The 16,844-nt window shown below is 47.4% G+C and overlaps 1 protein-coding gene across 1 annotated transcript in view; it reads left to right on the top strand.

Moving 5' to 3' along the window:
• The window catches only part of FAF2 (Fas associated factor family member 2), a 52,289-nt gene that overhangs the window by 25,037 nt on the left and 10,408 nt on the right, over positions 1 to 16,844 (top strand). The window contains exons 2-8 of the mRNA XM_053912512.1: positions 2,340 to 2,408; positions 8,381 to 8,515; positions 9,940 to 10,016; positions 12,620 to 12,758; positions 14,289 to 14,374; positions 14,474 to 14,565; positions 16,388 to 16,565. Of these exons, the coding sequence (XP_053768487.1) occupies positions 2,340 to 2,408; positions 8,381 to 8,515; positions 9,940 to 10,016; positions 12,620 to 12,758; positions 14,289 to 14,374; positions 14,474 to 14,565; positions 16,388 to 16,565 (776 nt within the window). The remainder of the gene's footprint in view (positions 1 to 2,339; positions 2,409 to 8,380; positions 8,516 to 9,939; positions 10,017 to 12,619; positions 12,759 to 14,288; positions 14,375 to 14,473; positions 14,566 to 16,387; positions 16,566 to 16,844) is intronic.

Consider the following 16,844-nt stretch of genomic DNA (forward strand, 5'->3'; position numbering starts at 1 on the left):
ACACCTGGGTTGCGGGCCAGGTCCCTAGTAGGGGGTGTGCAAGAGGTAACCACCCGTTGATGTTTCTCTCCCTCTCCCCCTCCTTCCTTCCCCCTCTCTCTAAAATAAAAAATTTAAAAATAAAGTTTTTTTAAAAAATAAGTGACTTATAATCTCTAGTCTTACATAAAATTGTACAGTACCATGGATTTCCCAGTCTGGTTGTGCATTAGAATTAGCTGTGAGGCTTTTAAAAAAACACTTAATTCCCCAGCTCCATCCCAGACTTATTCATTTTCAGGAAGATCGTGCAAACTTGTCATTTTTTTCATTTTTATTGAATGCATTGGGGTGATACTGGATAATAAATTTATGTAGGTTTTCAGGTATATGACCCTACAATACATCACCTGCATACTGTGTATTTACCGCCAAAAGACAGTTGTCCTTCCTGCACTGTGTGTTTGCCTCCCTGGGTTACTCTTGTTTGTTCTCGTTGCTTTCAGTTTTATATCCCACGTGTGAGCGAAGTCATACTGTTCCTGACTTTTCCTGTCTGACTGACTTCACTCAGCATGATCTTCTCAAGGTCCATCCGTGTTGTCGCAAATGGCAGTATTTCATCTTTTCTTTAGTTTTCATTAGTGTTTGTGTATTTAATGGTGGCCCAAGGCAACTCTTCTTCTTCCCGTGTGGCCCAGAGATGCCAAAAGGTTGGACACCCCTGAAGGGAACTAGTGAGAAAATAACCTAGAAAGCTAGGTTAGGGCCACATTATGGGAACATTTAAGTGTCCACCTAAGGATTGGGGATTGTTACGCAGTCATCTGGAAAGTTTCGAGCAGAGGAGAAACACACACAACAAATAGTAGGAGAATTAGCTAGAAGGAGGAAGAGGAATTAATTATTTTGACAATTCACTTGAGATCTTATAAAAAGCTTGATTGAAGCTGCTGACTTGCCCAGGCTGGTGTGGCTCAGTGGATTGAGTACTGGCCTGCGATCCAAAAGTTGCAGATTCGATTCCCAGTCAGGGCACATGCCTGGGTTGTGGGCCAGGTCCCCAGTAGGGGGTGTGTGAGAGGCAGCCGTTGGATATATCTCTCCTTCTCTTTCTCCCTCACTTCTCTCTCTAAAAATAAGTAAGTAAAAAATCTTCAAAAAAAAAAAAGGATGGTGGCTGTGGGAATGGAAATGTGGTTATAGATATACTACAAGAAAAGGTCAGAACTTGATTGCTGCTGACATGTGGAGTTCAAGGGCTAAAACTCAAAGATGAGGCTGAGATTCCAGGTGTCATCGTAGCCTGTATGTTCGGGTAGGTGGTTGTGTGTTAACACGTAGTGATTTTAATGATACACTTGAGGCGCTGATGCCACAGTTGGTGGAAATGGTGAATAGGCTATTGGAAACGTGCTCCTGAACTTCAGAAGAGATGGTGGATCCAAGAGTTAAGTGTGGGCTTGTCTGAGTGAAAGGGTGGCTGCAGGCTGAGGATTAGATGAGGTTGCCGGGGAGACAGGTGGAGAGAGTCAGAAACCATGGACTCATCCTTAGGGAGCTTCCTGTGTGGGCAGGGGTGTGAGAAGCGGAGCCAGAGAAGGAACTCCCGTCAGACACAAAGTGAAACCGGAGCACCAGTCCAAGGAGAAGGGAGCGGAGAAAATACTTACTGTAGGGAAACATCTGAATTACAGATTTTTCAATAAAAAGTCGTACGCAGTTCATATTCTAAGCTAGGGGGTGTGCAACCTTTCGGTGTCTCTGGGCCACATGGGAAGAAGAATTGTTGTCTTGGGCCACCCATTAAATACACAAACACTAATGAAAACCGATGAGCAAAAAGTTTTAAGTAAATTTACAGTTTTGTGTTGGGTTATATTCATAGCCATCCTGGGCTGCACGTGGCCTTGGGCCGCGGGTCGGACACCCCTAGGTCAACGCAAGTTAATGGAAGTCACTCTGTTTTTGCAGGAAACCGGCATTGTTATATCATTATGTATTATAGACAGAATGGTTGTTTAGCATTGAAGAATATTTCTCTGGACCTGGAGTTTGAAGAAATCTATACTTTTAAACATGAATTTGAGAGGATAATATTAATTTTAATCAGTCTTTTTAATTGACAGCCTTGAAGTTTAAAAAGACAAGGAATTTTCATGTTTTTGTTCTGAGGGATCACCTCTTCTAGAACTGGGTGGATGAATTCTGAACAGTGAAGCTGTACCACACTTGACCAGACCCTTCGACACGTCAGTGTTTTTTCCCAGAAGTGTTCATGAGTGCCCTGCGAGGGACAGAACACCGACGGAGGACCGCTGGTTTCTCCCTGAGTGACTTTCTGTGTCCGCCCTTTCCAGGACCTGACGGGCATCGAGTCCATGGACCAGTGCCGCCGCACCCTGGAGCAGCACAACTGGAACATAGAGGTGAGACGGGCTGGTGCGGGCGCCTTCTCTCTCCGTGGTCGGACACGGTTCACGGACGCGTGCTTCTCCGCAGCAGGAGTCCTTCCTCTCAGTACGTGTGTTGTTCAGATCTACAGCTCTAAGTCTTTGAAAATGAGAATGTGGGAAAGGTGAAGGTTTATGATCAAAATTCATACAGTAAAATCATAGAAGGTATAATGACCAAATTCCTCAATATAGTGCTTCTCTCTCTCTCTCTCTCTCTCTCTCTCTCTCTCTCTCTCTCTCTCTCTCTCTTAAACGGCTCTTTGGGAAAACTTAGGTATATGCACACACACGTACATATATACACACATACATACCTACTTGGTTGTAACCAGATACCTTAAGGTAAGCCTTTTTTAAACATATGTTTCAGTGTATTTTGGATTTTCTAGGTGTTTGTGTCATCTGAAGCACGGTGGTGTTTTCCCCAGTAATACGGATCTTCTGTTCCTTTTACTTGAACACTGACTGGATACTCAGAACAGTGCCAGTCAGTGAGGACGGTAGCAGGCATCTTCACTGAGACGTCTCGTGTGTGTTACTGTCACTGTGCCGTTGGTGTGGTTTTGAGATAGACGCAGCAGAGTGTGAGTGCCGTGGGAGCAGAGATCTTCTTTCTGGTTTTGCTAACTGGTGTATTCCCTGTGCCTAAATTAACTGATCCTGGCACCTCATAAGCGCTCATTAAATATCTGTGGACTGTCCTTCATTTGTGGCGCATCAATAGTTTACATCAGGAGTAGATGTTGGATTTTACCAAACACCCTTTGATCTCTGTTGGAATTACTGTTTCAGGTATGGTGTGTTGCTCAAATAGGGTGCTGGATTTATGGAAATATATATATTCCTAACTGACACGTAGTTACTTGGCACCTGGTTTTGAGCAATTAAATTTTAGGCTCTGGCGTCATACCAGCAAATGAGACGAAGTCCCTACCCTCGTGGAACTGAATCCTAGACCATTTCAGTTGGTGACAAATGCTGTGAATAAGACGAGTGCAGGACATGAGATGGGGTCTGGGCAGTTACTTTAAATAGGGCAGTCAGTTACAGGACTTTGCGAGGAGGTCATATTGGAGCTGCTGCTTGAATGCAGAGCTTTGGGGGGAAATGTGCCCTCGGCAGAGGGAGTGATGTCGCTCTGTGTGACCCTTTCGTGTTAGATGTTCATTTCAGGCATGTGCTGGCTTTATGAAGTGACTTGGTAGAATGAGTTGAGATGTGTAGTAGCATAGATTTGGAAGAAAGCCCTTGAACACTTGCTTCTGCCTTTTCTCTGCTAACTTTTTCATGTTTTCCCTCATCATTCATAATGCGTTTCCTACATCTTCTTGATAAACTTTCATAGAAAATGCTTTCTTTTTAGAGGTTTTCAAGGTTTTTAGCATAGACTGTACAATGTAGCCTGTCTTTTACCTCCTGTTCTGCATCCTCTCTTCTGTTTTTTTAATGTTTATTTTCCTTTTTTTAAAATGAGACTTGCCTAGAGACCAGTGTATTTTACTGTTTATTTGTTTTGTTTATGAAAAAAACCTCATTTATCAGTTCCTTTTTTGTATTTTTACTTATTAAGAAAAATCTGTCTTTAATATATTTTCATGCTTTCATATGTTTACGGGGTTTTTGTGGGGTTTTTTTGCATCTTGATTTTTTACAGCTTGGTTAATTACTCTCTTACATTTAAGACTGACTTATTTTCTGAAAGTACATTTTAAAGGTTTTGGTTTTTGCCCTGGCTGGGTGGCGTGGTTGGTTGGCACGTTGTCCCATATGCCAGCGGGTTGTGGGTACGATCCCGGTCAGGGTGCGTGTGGGAAGCAACCAATCGATGTTGCTTGTGTCAGTGTTTTTTGTTTTGTTTTATTTTAAGATTTTATTTATTTTTAGACAGAGGGGAAGGGAGGAAGAAAGAGAGGGAAACAGCAATGTGTGGTTGCCTGTCACACACCTGGCCCGCAACCCAGGCATGTGCCCTGACCGGGAATGGAACCCACAACCCTTCAGTTCGCAGGCCGGTGCTCAATCCCCTGAGCCGCACCAGCCAGGGCTAGGGGTATTGTAATAGCCCTTTCAGGTAACTCTGGGTATAGTCTTCGCAGTAGTTTCTTAAAGGTTAGTTGCAATTCGGAACTTGAAACCATATCGAGGAACTTTCCGTCATCTTTTCCGTTCAGTCCGGTTGGACTGTCTTGCACTTTGAAAGGGTCTCTTGCCCAGGCGTGGTTTCATAACTTCGTGCATTGGGTATTTGGAAAATAATGGTTCGCTGGATTAAAACAGATCTTCCAACTGTTGATGCGTTTTGCTATATATTGTGATTCATTACTAGTACCACCAAACTCATCAGAGGAGATTTTAAAAGGGATTAGGAAACTGTCAAGCTTTAGTGGCAAATACAAGCTTTCCAAAATTCTAATTTTTGCTTGAAACCTCTAATTTTATAGTTGAGGACCAGTGTTATCAGCTGTGATTTTCAAATACTAGCTTTATTGATATATAATTCAGATATCAAACAATTCAACCATTTAAAATGTGAAATTCAAAAATAAGATGAAACAAAAAGAATAAAGAAATAAAATCTGAAATTCAACTCTTTTTAGTATATTGACAGAATTGTGTGGCCATTACCACAGTCAGTTTTCAAGCACTTGCGTAAGCCCTGACTGGTGAGGCTCAGTGGATTGAGCCCTGGCCTGCAGACCAAAGGTCCCCAGCTGGATTCCCTGTCCGAGCACCTGCCTGGGATGTGGACCAGATCCCCATTTGGGGGTGAGCAATCGATGTTTCTCTCACATGTCGATGCTCCCCTCCATCTCTTTCTTCCTTCTCCTCTCTCTGAAAATAAATAGGTAAAATCTTAAAAGAAAAACATTTCATAAATGTTTTACAATATTGAGAACATTACCCCAAACCAAAAACCCCATACCCTTTAGCTATTACCCTTCCTACTTCTATCCTTCCGCTCTCCTCTCCCCGCCCTGCTCCTAAGCAGCTACCAGTCTGCCTTCTGGCTGTAGATCTTCCCCATAGTATGTGGTCGTTTTCATGTGAGTGGAATCATAGTGTGGGGTCTTTTGTGACTGTAATGTTTTCACAGTTCATCTGTGTTGTAGCAGGGTCAGTCCTTCAATTCTTTTGTTTGTGTTGTAAACTGTACATAACAAAGTTTATCATTCATTCATTTCAAGTGTACAATTTAGTGGTATGAAGTACATTTACATTGTCACACAACCATTACGATCTTTAGAACTTTTTGTCACGCCAGACTAAAACTATATCCATTAAACAGTTACTTCCCATTACCCTTCCCCACAGTTTCTGGTAACTGCAGTTCTACTTTCTGTCCTATAAAATATAACTTTTCCTTTTTAAGATTTTATTTATTTTTAGAGAGGAGAAGGGAAGGAGAAAGAGGGAGAGAAACATCAATGTGTGGTTGTCTCCTGCACGCCCCCTACTGGAGACCGGGCCTATAACCCAGGCATTTGCCCTGACTGGGAATCGAACCAGCGACCCTTTGGTTTGCAGGCTGGTGCTCAGTCCACTGAGCTATACCAGCCAGGGCAAAATACAGCTTTTCTTAGATACCTCTTATACATGGAATCAGAGAATATCTGTCCTTCTGTGTCTGGTTTATTTCACTTAGCATACTGTTTTTAAGTACTTCATATCCTTTTATTGCCAAGTAATACTCCCTTGTATGAGTACCTCTGTGTTCTCTCATCAGTTGATAGACATTTGATCGTTCCCCCTTCAGGCTGTTACCAATAATGTCCCAGTGAGCATCAGTGTGCGAGTTTCTGTGCTGACGCACGCTTTCATTTCTCGTGGGCACACAGCTGGGTGTGGAATTGCTGAGTCGTGGTGACTGGGTTGAAGCTTTTGAAGACCTGCCACACCGTTTCCAAAGAGGCCGCACTACTTCCATTCCTAACAGGAGTCCGTGAGGGTTCCAGTTTTTTCACACCCTCGCCAATATTTGTAGAGGGGTTAAAGTGTATTTTCTGACTCGAATTTGCATTTTTCTGATGGCCAATGACATAGAACATCTTTCCATGTTGCTTGTTGGTCATTTGTTTATTTCCTTCGCAGAAATGTCTGTGCAAGTCCTTTGCCCATTTTAAAATTGGGTTGTCTTCGATGATCCAACTGTGAGAGTTCTTTATGTATTCTAGAGACCAGACCCATATCAGATTCATGATTTGTAAATGTTTTCTCCCATTTTCTGGGTTATTTTCTGACTGTCTCGATAGTGTCCTTCGATGCGCAGAAGTGTTGGCTTTTGAGGTCCAGTTTATTTTTCCCTCTGTTGGCTGTCTGTCTGGTGGGGTATCTACGAAAACGGTGCCTGATCAAGGGTCATGAAGATTTTCACCTGTATTTTAGGAGTTTAGTTTCTGCCCTGACATTTAGGTCTTGGATGTATTTTGAGTTAATTTTTTATGTGCAGTCACACTTCGGTCCTCGTCAGCTTCAGAACCCATCAAACCCTGTACTTGTCGCGTTTTGACGAGAAAAACACGTTTCAGCGCTCGGCGCCCCTCTTGCGATGAAACAGGCCCACGTGCCAGTCTCTCAGCACTTGCGAGCAGGTCGGTGCTTGCAGCTTCGGCACTCGTCACAAGCACCAGAATGAATGAGTGACAAGGACCGAGGTGCCACTGTAGTGCCAGTGAGGCTTCCACTTGACTCTTTTTCGCGTGTGTGTACATGTGCCCTGGTACCGTTTATGGAAAGGCTGCTCCTTCACCACTGGACTGTTCTTTAGTACTCAAAAACATAAGTTTAAAGCCGAGGTTAGGGGGCACAGAAGTCCTCCAGAAGACCACCCGCACGCAGACGGTGCCTGCAAGCTCAGGGAGCCCCTCCAGGCCCTCTTGGGTTGGTGACTCGCTAGAAGAACTCACCGAAAGCTGGTACACTTGCAGTTACGGTTTATTACAGGAAGCGGATATGGATTAGAGTTGCTAAAGAAAGAGACGTGGCAGAGTCTTGACTTCTAAACACAGTCTTGCTCCTCTCTCGTGGCATGAGGACACGTTACCCTCCTGGCACAAATGTGTGACGATGTGCATTAAGTATCGGCAGCCAGGGAAGCTCACGTCTGCTTCAGTGTCCGGAGTTTGCATTGGGGCGGCATTACATAGGCCTTGCGGATTTGATCGGTTGCCTGTGTGATTGGTTGAACCAGCACCCAGGTTGACTGATACTGCTTTATCCAGAGTCCCCACCCTCAGGTTCAGTGTCAGACGTGTGTCATACCTCTCAGGTATGACATAGATTACCTCCCAGAAGCCAAAGCAGAGACCACACTTGCCTTCGGTTCAGGCCAGCATGCTAGTGTGCCGGAACAAGTGCTTGCTTTCAGGGTAGAGTTAAGAAGGGAGATTTTTTTACTATCATCTGACCACCAGGAATTGTGTTAGGATCTTTATGTAGGGCCATCTCATTAAATTTTCAAATCAACCCTGGAAAGTACCGTTTTTTCAGTCTGCTCATGAGCAAGTGGGCTCAGAAGTCAGGTCGTGGAGCTGGGGTTCAGCCGAGTTTCCCTGCTCCAAAGCCTAGCCCTGTGCCAGACAGCACCAGGTAACCCCTTTCCAGGTGCAGCTCCGTGGCACGGTCTGTGTTGTGTTCTCGGGGGTGGCTCTCCACAGGCACTCCAGTGAAGCACGCGTGTCCCAGCCACCTGCAGAACACGCACCGTCTGAACAGACTCGGTGCGCGTGCTGCATCCATGGAGCCTCTGGACAGTCCCTTGCACTCCTGTTGGGTGTGAATTCTGGAGCTGGGGCCACACATTGCCTCCCTCCAGAGCAAGTTAAAGGTCCAAGAAGATGCCCTTCCCGAGTCACCTGTTTTATAACACCAAGGAACAGTTGCCTCGTCTCCTCTTCTTAGTGTATTTAAGCATCACCAAAATTCTTTCTACTCTTGTTCCTTCCCAGGCTGCTGTGCAGGACAGATTGAATGAGCAAGAGGGTGTACCAAGTGTTTTCAACCCCCCTCCATCTCGACCCCTGCAGGTGAACACCGCCGACCACAGGATCTACAGCTATGTTGTCTCAAGACCACAGCCAAGGGCAAGTTATTTCATAACTGGAACGTCCCCCTTTTATTCTGAAGTCCATTCACTTGGTTACATTGATCTCTGAATGATAGGAGCAAAAGAAATACAATGTATAGCTAGACGTGGTACCTTGGTAGATTTATTGGGTCTATTATTTTCCTTGATTCTTCAGTGAATTGATACAGTAACTACCTATTTTTGTGGGGGGGACATTCTTTGCCAGTTATTTGAAGCATTTTCTGCACCTTGTTTTGAGTACACAGTAGTTGTATTTACATGTCTAAACATGTTTGCTACATGCTTACTAGACCTCCACTTTTAAGTTAGAATGTTTACTGAGTTCTTTGTTGCTTCTTTTTACTTAATTTTAAGCTAATTCTAGGGAAATAGTTGGAATCTTTGTTGGGAGCCTTAGCCATGTCTTTGAAATTAGCCTTGAAGGGCTAGGAGCAAGGGAGTGGTGCAGTTAAACGGGACAGGCGTTTAAGAGTGCTCCCGGTGTACCTGGTGTGTGGCTGCTGGGGACCCAGAGATGCGTGAAGAGGGGGGAGCATTGTTCACAGTCTGATTAGGGAGGTCAGATGTGCATGCTGATGAGGAGTCCCAGAGGACTTTCAGAAGTCCAAGAAAGCACCCACTTTACCTTTGCAACAGTTAGCATTTCCTTCACCGTGGTACCATTTTGTGGAGTGATTGACAGAGTTTTTAAATGGCGTCTCTAAGTAGTTGTTTTGGGGTGCTCTGAAGTGGAAGGGCAGATTGCTTTAGCGGTTGTGTGTGCCCCATATGCCTGGGGTTTCCCAATGTGTGTTCAGCTTGTCTCAGCGTTTGGAGCCCTGAGGTCATCCCTGAGGCCCCAGAGCCCCCTGCTGCGGGCACAGGGAGGGGCTCGGGTTAACACAGTGCGGTGTGTGAGAAAGGCTCTGGAAACTGGGCAGAGCTTTCTCCGTATACACTAGTTCATAGCAGCAGTAAGCAACGTTGTTAAAACAATAATTAGCATTATTACTAAGATTTAGCAGCTATATGGAGATTTAAAATTGTGGTTAATGTAATTTTCAACTATATACAAATTGCAAGGTAGTAACAGTGGTTATCTTCCTTGCTGTTTCTGTATACCATATTTTCATGTGTAAGCCTGGAAAAAGGGAGGGCTGTGATTTGGGGAGGAAAACTTGCAGTTGAGCTTGACCACTAATATAAGGAGCTGCAGGAAAAATGTCGAAGCAGATTTAATACAAAAACTCTGATGAGAGAAAAATACGGCAGTGCCAGATGAAATGAGAGCCAAGGCAGTGGGCTGCTGGCCAGGAAGAGGGTACCGCGTGGCAGAGGGAGGCGTCACGCGGGGGACAGAACAGTGTGAAAAGTGGAACTGGCCGTTCGTAAGGCGATAGGGAATGAGTGAATCATATTAACTCTGTTTTTGAATTTCAGGGGCTGCTCGGATGGGGTTATTACTTGATAATGCTTCCATTCCGGTTTACCTATTACACAATACTTGATATATTTAGGTACGTACCTTCGTATTTACGTGGTGGTAGCAACAGGGTAGGCGTGGCGCTGAGGCACACGGGAGTAGGCTGATGCGCTCAGCTGACTTGCCCATCTGCCATCTGGCTGAGCACGCTTCCTCGCCAGCCTTTCTATGTAGCATGGGCATGTTTTAAATTATTCAGACAGAACAACAAATGTTGTGAAATGAAATCGTTTTTAAGTAGTCTTGTGTGTCATTTTCAAGACTCAATTTACTACATTTTCATTGTTCCCCCTCCCACCATGCTTGTCACCTCAGCGCCCCCTAGTGGATCCCCACACCCTTTGCTTTCTAACCACCATTGTCTCCCAGCTTCCCGCTCCTCATAACTTCGACCCTAAACCATCTGTAACTCCACCTGACGACTGGTAATCCCAACAAGTTCTCCTGCTCTGAGATTTCTCACTTTCCTCCAGATCTTCTCACAAATTCCGCCTCTCGAGACACTCCTATAGATTCCCTCTGCCCAGGCGACTGATGGGTTGCTGATGCAGGAGCCCTTCCATGTGCACACCCTTGCCTCCCACCTTCACCTTTCTTCCGCTCCCCTCGTGCACTGTTGAGAGAGCTCCACACTGGAGCTACAGAGGGGTCAGATTGGCCAGGGGTTCCAGATTGCTGGCACGTCAGGCTTGGGGTGTCTGGTCCAAAGCTGAGTAGTAGATGATCCCACACCTAGACTTCAGGGGGACCTAAAATGTTTATGGGCATCCAGGCCAACGGATAGAGCTAAAGTCTGTGGTCTGGCCTTGCACGCAGGCAGCCTCTACCCCCCTCAGGTGTGGGGGGGCCTTTGCCTCCCTGTAGGGAGTGGAGGCCTGAGGTGAGGGCCCAGCAGCTGCAGAAGCGCAGGGGTCAGGCGACACCCTGTGCCTTGGCCATTGGGGGTTTTAGGCAGCTGCTCGCTTATGGCTTCTTGCTTCAGCAAAGTTCTTACATGTCTGCAGTTAACCAATTGGTCCTCTTCCCCTCCCTGTTTTATTTAAGAATGGGCACACAAAAACCTTTAAAATCATAATGAAGATGAGTTGACGTCTCTTTTTTTTTTTTTTTTAAGCTGATGTCCTAAATTACAGAGGCCAGGGATACATTGTAATGAGAAACAGAAAAGTTAAAGTAACCGTTTGTTCATCAAAGTGAGACTTAGAGACTATGAGATGGTCCTTCAAATAGCTAATTTCAAAGGAAGCTGTCAAACACTCATCTTCTGAAGGGTTTCTACCCACACACAGCCTCTCTTCATTAGGTTTATCGGGGCGACCTTGGTTAACAAGACTATCTGAGTGTCGAGTGTGCCGTTCTGTAATACATTGTCTGTGTCCTGCATTGTATGCTCACCACCCAGAGTTTGGTCTCCTTTCCTTACCGTTTGTTTGACCCTCCCCAGCTTCTTACATTTGCTTTTAATTTGCTCTGGAATGTTTGCGTCACTCGGTGTGATGTGATCAGTCAGGAGAAACTCCAAGTGAGGTTGAATGCACATGGGGAATTGGAGGCACAGGAGTCAGGACTGGCTCAAGATTTTGTACGGCCAGTGCTGGTGTGTAGTCACCTCAAGTACGTGAGGACTGTGTCTTCCGTGGGGGAGAATATGCCTGGCACGTGTTACTAATTTTCACGCGGCTGCCCCCAGGCACTGTCTTCAGTGTTACACGGCACAGAGACGCACAAGCCTCTACCCCGTAGCCTCCCGTGGAAGTCCAGAGGGTAGGTGGATGGCGAGGTGCACACAGGACATGATGCTCTTCGGAAGCAGACGGGCGGTGCCGTCCTTAATCAGTCTCGCAGCAGCTGCCAGGCCCCCAGGCCTGCCGGTGCCCTCTAGATCAGCCGTGTGGTTTCCTCCCTGGGCCGCCAACCGTGGTGCCCCAAGCAGAATTTACTTGCCTCTTTGAAGAGCAAGTAAGTCATGACTTCAAGTTGGTTTTCAAGTTCCTGTCTGTTATTGGAATAGCTTGGGTGTATGTCCTAAAAATTCAAGCTTCCAGGAGGATGGAGAGGGAGAGGCAGGTAGGAAAACCGAGAGAGGCAGCTCTGTCCTGACCGGCGCCGTCCCCCAGGACTATCTGCGATGGAGGAAACGTTCTGTCCCTGCACCACCCACTGTGGCCGCCACTGACCACGTGCGGCTGCTGGGCACTCAGTGTGCCCGCAGTGACGGACGTTTTTGTTGCACTGCGTTTAATTAATCTAAGGTCATGTAGCCCCATGCCTCCCGTACTGGACAGCGCCATGCTAGAGAGTCTGGGAACGCAGCTTGGCCCATGATCTTTTTGGATACTGTCTAACCTTCCCAAGTCTGCCTGCCCAAAGTTTTTCTGCAGAAAGCACTCAGGATTGGTTTGGGCCAGTGTTGAAATTGATAACCCTCGTAGTTCGCATTCTTCTTGAATAGGAGATGGAACAACACTTGCTGCTTGGCAGCTTTTGAGCCGGGCTGTCCTCTCAGGTGTGGTGGTCCACCCCCAGACCGTCCACCTCCCCTTGCTGCCATGCCGGGACGGGGATCTCTGCAGACGGGCCCACTCCATATGCACTACAGTAAGCCGATTCATGTGATATTTATTCCTTCCTCCCCAGGTTTGCTCTTCGTTTTATACGGCCTGACCCTCGCAGCCGGGTCACTGACCCCGTTGGGGACATTGTTTCATTTATGCACTCTTTTGAAGAGAAATATGGGAGGGCACACCCTGTCTTCTACCAGGGAACGTACAGCCAGGTCAGTGCCACAAACGACGGAGATGCCTTTGTTGACACGACTCTGTCCACAAAGAGAGGGTAGCCCAGCCCTGATCGCGCCCTTCTTGCTGAGAAACCCTCAGTGGCTCTTCCCCACCTACTGAGAGGCCAGGCGCTTCAGCCGCGCCTGCCTTGGTCTGACCCCCCCTCCTTTTGAGACCTGCCCCGCATCACTCGTTTCCCCAGGACCTGGTGAGCCCACCAAGCCGTGTCCTGAACAAGACAAATCTCCACTTTCCCCTCTGCCTTCGCTCCGGCCGCTCCTTCTACCTGCAGTGCCGCCCTCCCATTTCTGCTCGGAGTCTTGCCATCCTTCAGCCAGCTCACATCGCTCCCTCCTTCACCCCGGCCTAATTGTTGTGCCCGCCCCGGCCTGCCTTGCAGGTTACAACAGCAGTCTTTCCTTTTCGTGCTTCCACGGCATTGACTGTGCTCTTACAGTGATGCCCCATTCTTCTCCGTGTATTGGTGGTTAGTGTCTGCGCCTTCTCTCCTGCACCAGGCGGGAAGACCCTTGACGGCAGAGCCCGCACAGCTGACTCAGGGCAGCGCGTCTTGCCAGCCCAAGCCACACCGACCTTTCCCTTGTTGTCTCGGGGTGAAAATGAAGGGTTCTCTGGGTGTTGAGCACATTTCTAGTTTGTTGGAAAAAACACAGGAGTAACACTCAGGGCACAGGCCCAAGGATGGTTGTGTTCTGCGGCCACCAGGGTTCCTAGCTCTGTCGAGAGAAAGAGAAAAACGCTTCCTCTTGCTTCCTGCTTTGATTCTGTCCCGTCTGCTTTTTTTCCACTGTCCCGCACTGGCTGCTCCCACCCCACTCGACAGGCATGAAGCACCTACTGTGCTAGGCGTTGTGCTCAGGGGCAGGGATGTGGAGTGGGACGGGCACCTCTCGTGCACAGTCTTGCTGTGATGCCGAGGGTTGGCCACCATTGGTCATTCGGGAAGTGTTAATTGAGTGGAACTGGGCTCAGGACTACGCCAGCACACACACAGGAACCTTGGACACTGTAGCCTTGTCTTTGGAGATCTTTCAGACCCCTCGCTCTTTAGACCGCCTTTGGGTCCCATGGCCTACTTGGTGTGTGGCCTGGGGTCCTCTTCGCAGCATTCTTTTCCTTTACGAGGCTGTCAAAGCTGTAAAGTGGCAAAGTTCTTACCTCCTTTTCACGTGGTCAGACACTCTGTTTCCATCTTCCTTTAGACTGGGAACAGCTGGCCTCTGTGGTTTGTCGGGGACCTTTATTTGTCGGCCTGTCTACTCAGGTGCCTGCTACAATTTACACCCTAACAACACTAGAATGTTTTCGTTAAAGCTTGTTACTCTGGGCTTTGGCAGGGAGGGAGGTCAGCCCATGGGTATGAAGGGAGGACCCCGACTCTGGTTTCTTGCTCACTGTTTTTCCCCGTTTCTCCTTTTGTTCCTAAATGTGCGCGTTAGGACCCTTAGCCTAATTAAAAGCCCAGGGCACAGTCGTCATAACCAGTGGTCTCCTGTGTCCCACAGGCACTTAACGACGCCAAGCGGGAGCTCCGCTTCCTCTTGGTTTACCTTCACGGAGACGACCACCAGGACTCTGACGAATTCTGTCGGTGAGTGGGGCCGTCGTTTGCTGGCTCTCTTCTGACCTTGCCCACCAGGAGCCTGCGGCCAGCAAGCTCTGCTCACGTCCTTTCCGTCCCTCTCCACAGCAACACCCTCTGCGCCCCGGAAGTGATCTCCCTCATCAACACCAGGATGCTCTTCTGGGCGTGCTCCACAGACAAGCCTGAGGGGTACAGGGGTGAGTGGTTGCGGTTGTTGGGGTGTCTTTGGAATGATCTGGAAAGACTTGCCCGTCACCACATGATGGGTGTGTGGCAGACACAGTGTCAGCTGCTGTTTACACATTGTCTCGTTCCACCCTCTCCGCTGTCCCGAGCGACCCAGAGGTCCTGCCTCCACTTGGTGGCGTAGGAGATAGGCTCGGAGAGTTTAGGCCTGGCCCCAGGTCACCCGGTCAGCAAGTGTTGGAGCCGGCTCAGGTCTTCCAGACTGGCCTGTTCTACCTACCTACCTATCTGTCTGTCTATCTGTCTGTCTATTTATAATTTAAAATGTTTCTCAATTACAGTTAACATTTACTATTATTTTAGTTTTAGGTACACAGCACAGTGGTTAGACATGCACATGACTTGAGGAGCGATCCCCCCAATAAGTCTGGTTCCACCCAGCACCAGACACAGTTACCACAATTGACCATATTCCCTGTGCTGTGCTTTACGGCTCTGTGAGCACTTCATTACTGCCGGCTTGTACCTCGTGACCCCTTCACTTTTCTCACCCAGCTGCCCCCCCAGCTTATTCTCTGCAGCTCACCACTGCCAGAGCCCGTGTGTTCTTGACAACACCCCGTCCTGGCCAGCGGCCTGCCTGTCATCCTAATGGGCTTCTTCCTGAAGGTTTCTTATCATCAGTAATTTTAGTGGCGCTTCTTGCACGAGTTAGTTGTTTGGGTACCCGGATAGGGATTCAGAAAGCTCAGCTCTTTGCCGACAATAGCTCTCTAACCGGACGTGATTAGTAGCATTGGAAGTCAGTAGGAGACGCAAAGGCTTCCCATGAAGGAAGACGTAGTTACTTTGCGGCTACTTCTGTTCAGCAGCTTTTGAGTTTGTATCAGCATGGCGGTCGCTGTGCTAGATGCTGAGAACCAAAGTTAGTCCCTGCAGCGCTGCGTTTGCTGTTCCGATATGGCTTTGGGGTGGTAGGTGGAGGATAGAAGGAGACTAAGGGTATTTTTTATAGAAATCTGTAAAATCTCTTCTTTCAAACTAAGAAAATCATAGGTAAGACTTTGTCATGGCAAAGTCTTGGTTATTTAGAAGACCTTTTTTTTTTAAAGATTTTATTTATTTATTTTTAAAGAAGGGAAGGGAGGAAGAAAGAGAGGGAAACATCAGTGTGTGGTTGCCTTTTGTGCGCCCCCTACTGGGGACCTGGCCCACAACCCACGCATGTGCCCTGACTGGGAATGGAACTGATGACAGATGTACGTTCAGTCCACTGAGCCACACCAGCCAGGGAGAAGATGTACTTTCTAAATACCTTTAAAACAGAAAAGCTAGCTCTGTTTTTTGTAGGCGGAAAGGCAGCCTAGTGAAAGGAGGGGATTGGATGAGAGCAGGAGAAGACGGGAGCAGGTAGCGCAAGGCTGACATCACAGCCTTGCGCCCTGTCGGTGGGACCCCTTGCACAGGGAGGAGTTACGCTGAGCAGTGGCCAGAGTCTCGCAGAACCTTTCCTCCCTGTCAAATAGAAGTTGATTGTCCTTGACCTCCACGGCCTTCCCCAGCATCATCACCACAACCACACCCCCACCAGAGAAGCCTCTCCTCTTCTAATACAATTCCCTGGGAGTACAGACACAAATCTATAAGAACAACAACAACAACAACAAAAGATGAAGAAACTAATTGGGGAAAGAGACAGAGAATAAATGACACCTCCCTCTTTTTCCAGCTGGGATTAAAGCAGTTCTCTCTCGCTTGTTGTGGAGAGTCAAAGAGTTGGTCTGTTTTTTTTGAAAGTCCCGCCCTTGACCGGTTGGGTCTTGTTTCTGGCAGTTTCGCAGGCTTTACGAGAGAACACCTACCCGTTCCTGGCCATGATTATGCTGAAGGACCGGAGGATGACCGTGGTGGGGCGGCTGGAAGGCCTCATCCAACCCGACGACCTCATTAACCAGCTGACGTTTATCATGGATGCAAATCAGACTTACCTGGTGTCCGAGCGCCTAGAAAGGTACAGGGCGTCCCCTCTGGCACTGAGAGAGACCCGCTTGGGCTCCGCAGTCACAGCTCTTCTCTCTTGGGCAGCTTTGTCCATTTAGTGCTAAAGTATTCATGTATTTTGACCTACATAACTCTCCACCAGGTCCTCTGTTCTTAGCAATATGAGTCAAAATACAGAGAGGGCTCTGTGCTCAAGAAAATCTATACATTGTGTCATTTAGAATAGCAGAGCCTTGATAAAAAGAGCCGAAATGTAAAAACTGAGGAATGATTGTAACTCTTCTCCCAT

Source organism: Desmodus rotundus, chromosome 10 (genome assembly GCF_022682495.2).
Source record: "Desmodus rotundus isolate HL8 chromosome 10, HLdesRot8A.1, whole genome shotgun sequence".
Taxonomy (NCBI): Eukaryota; Metazoa; Chordata; class Mammalia; order Chiroptera; family Phyllostomidae; genus Desmodus; species Desmodus rotundus.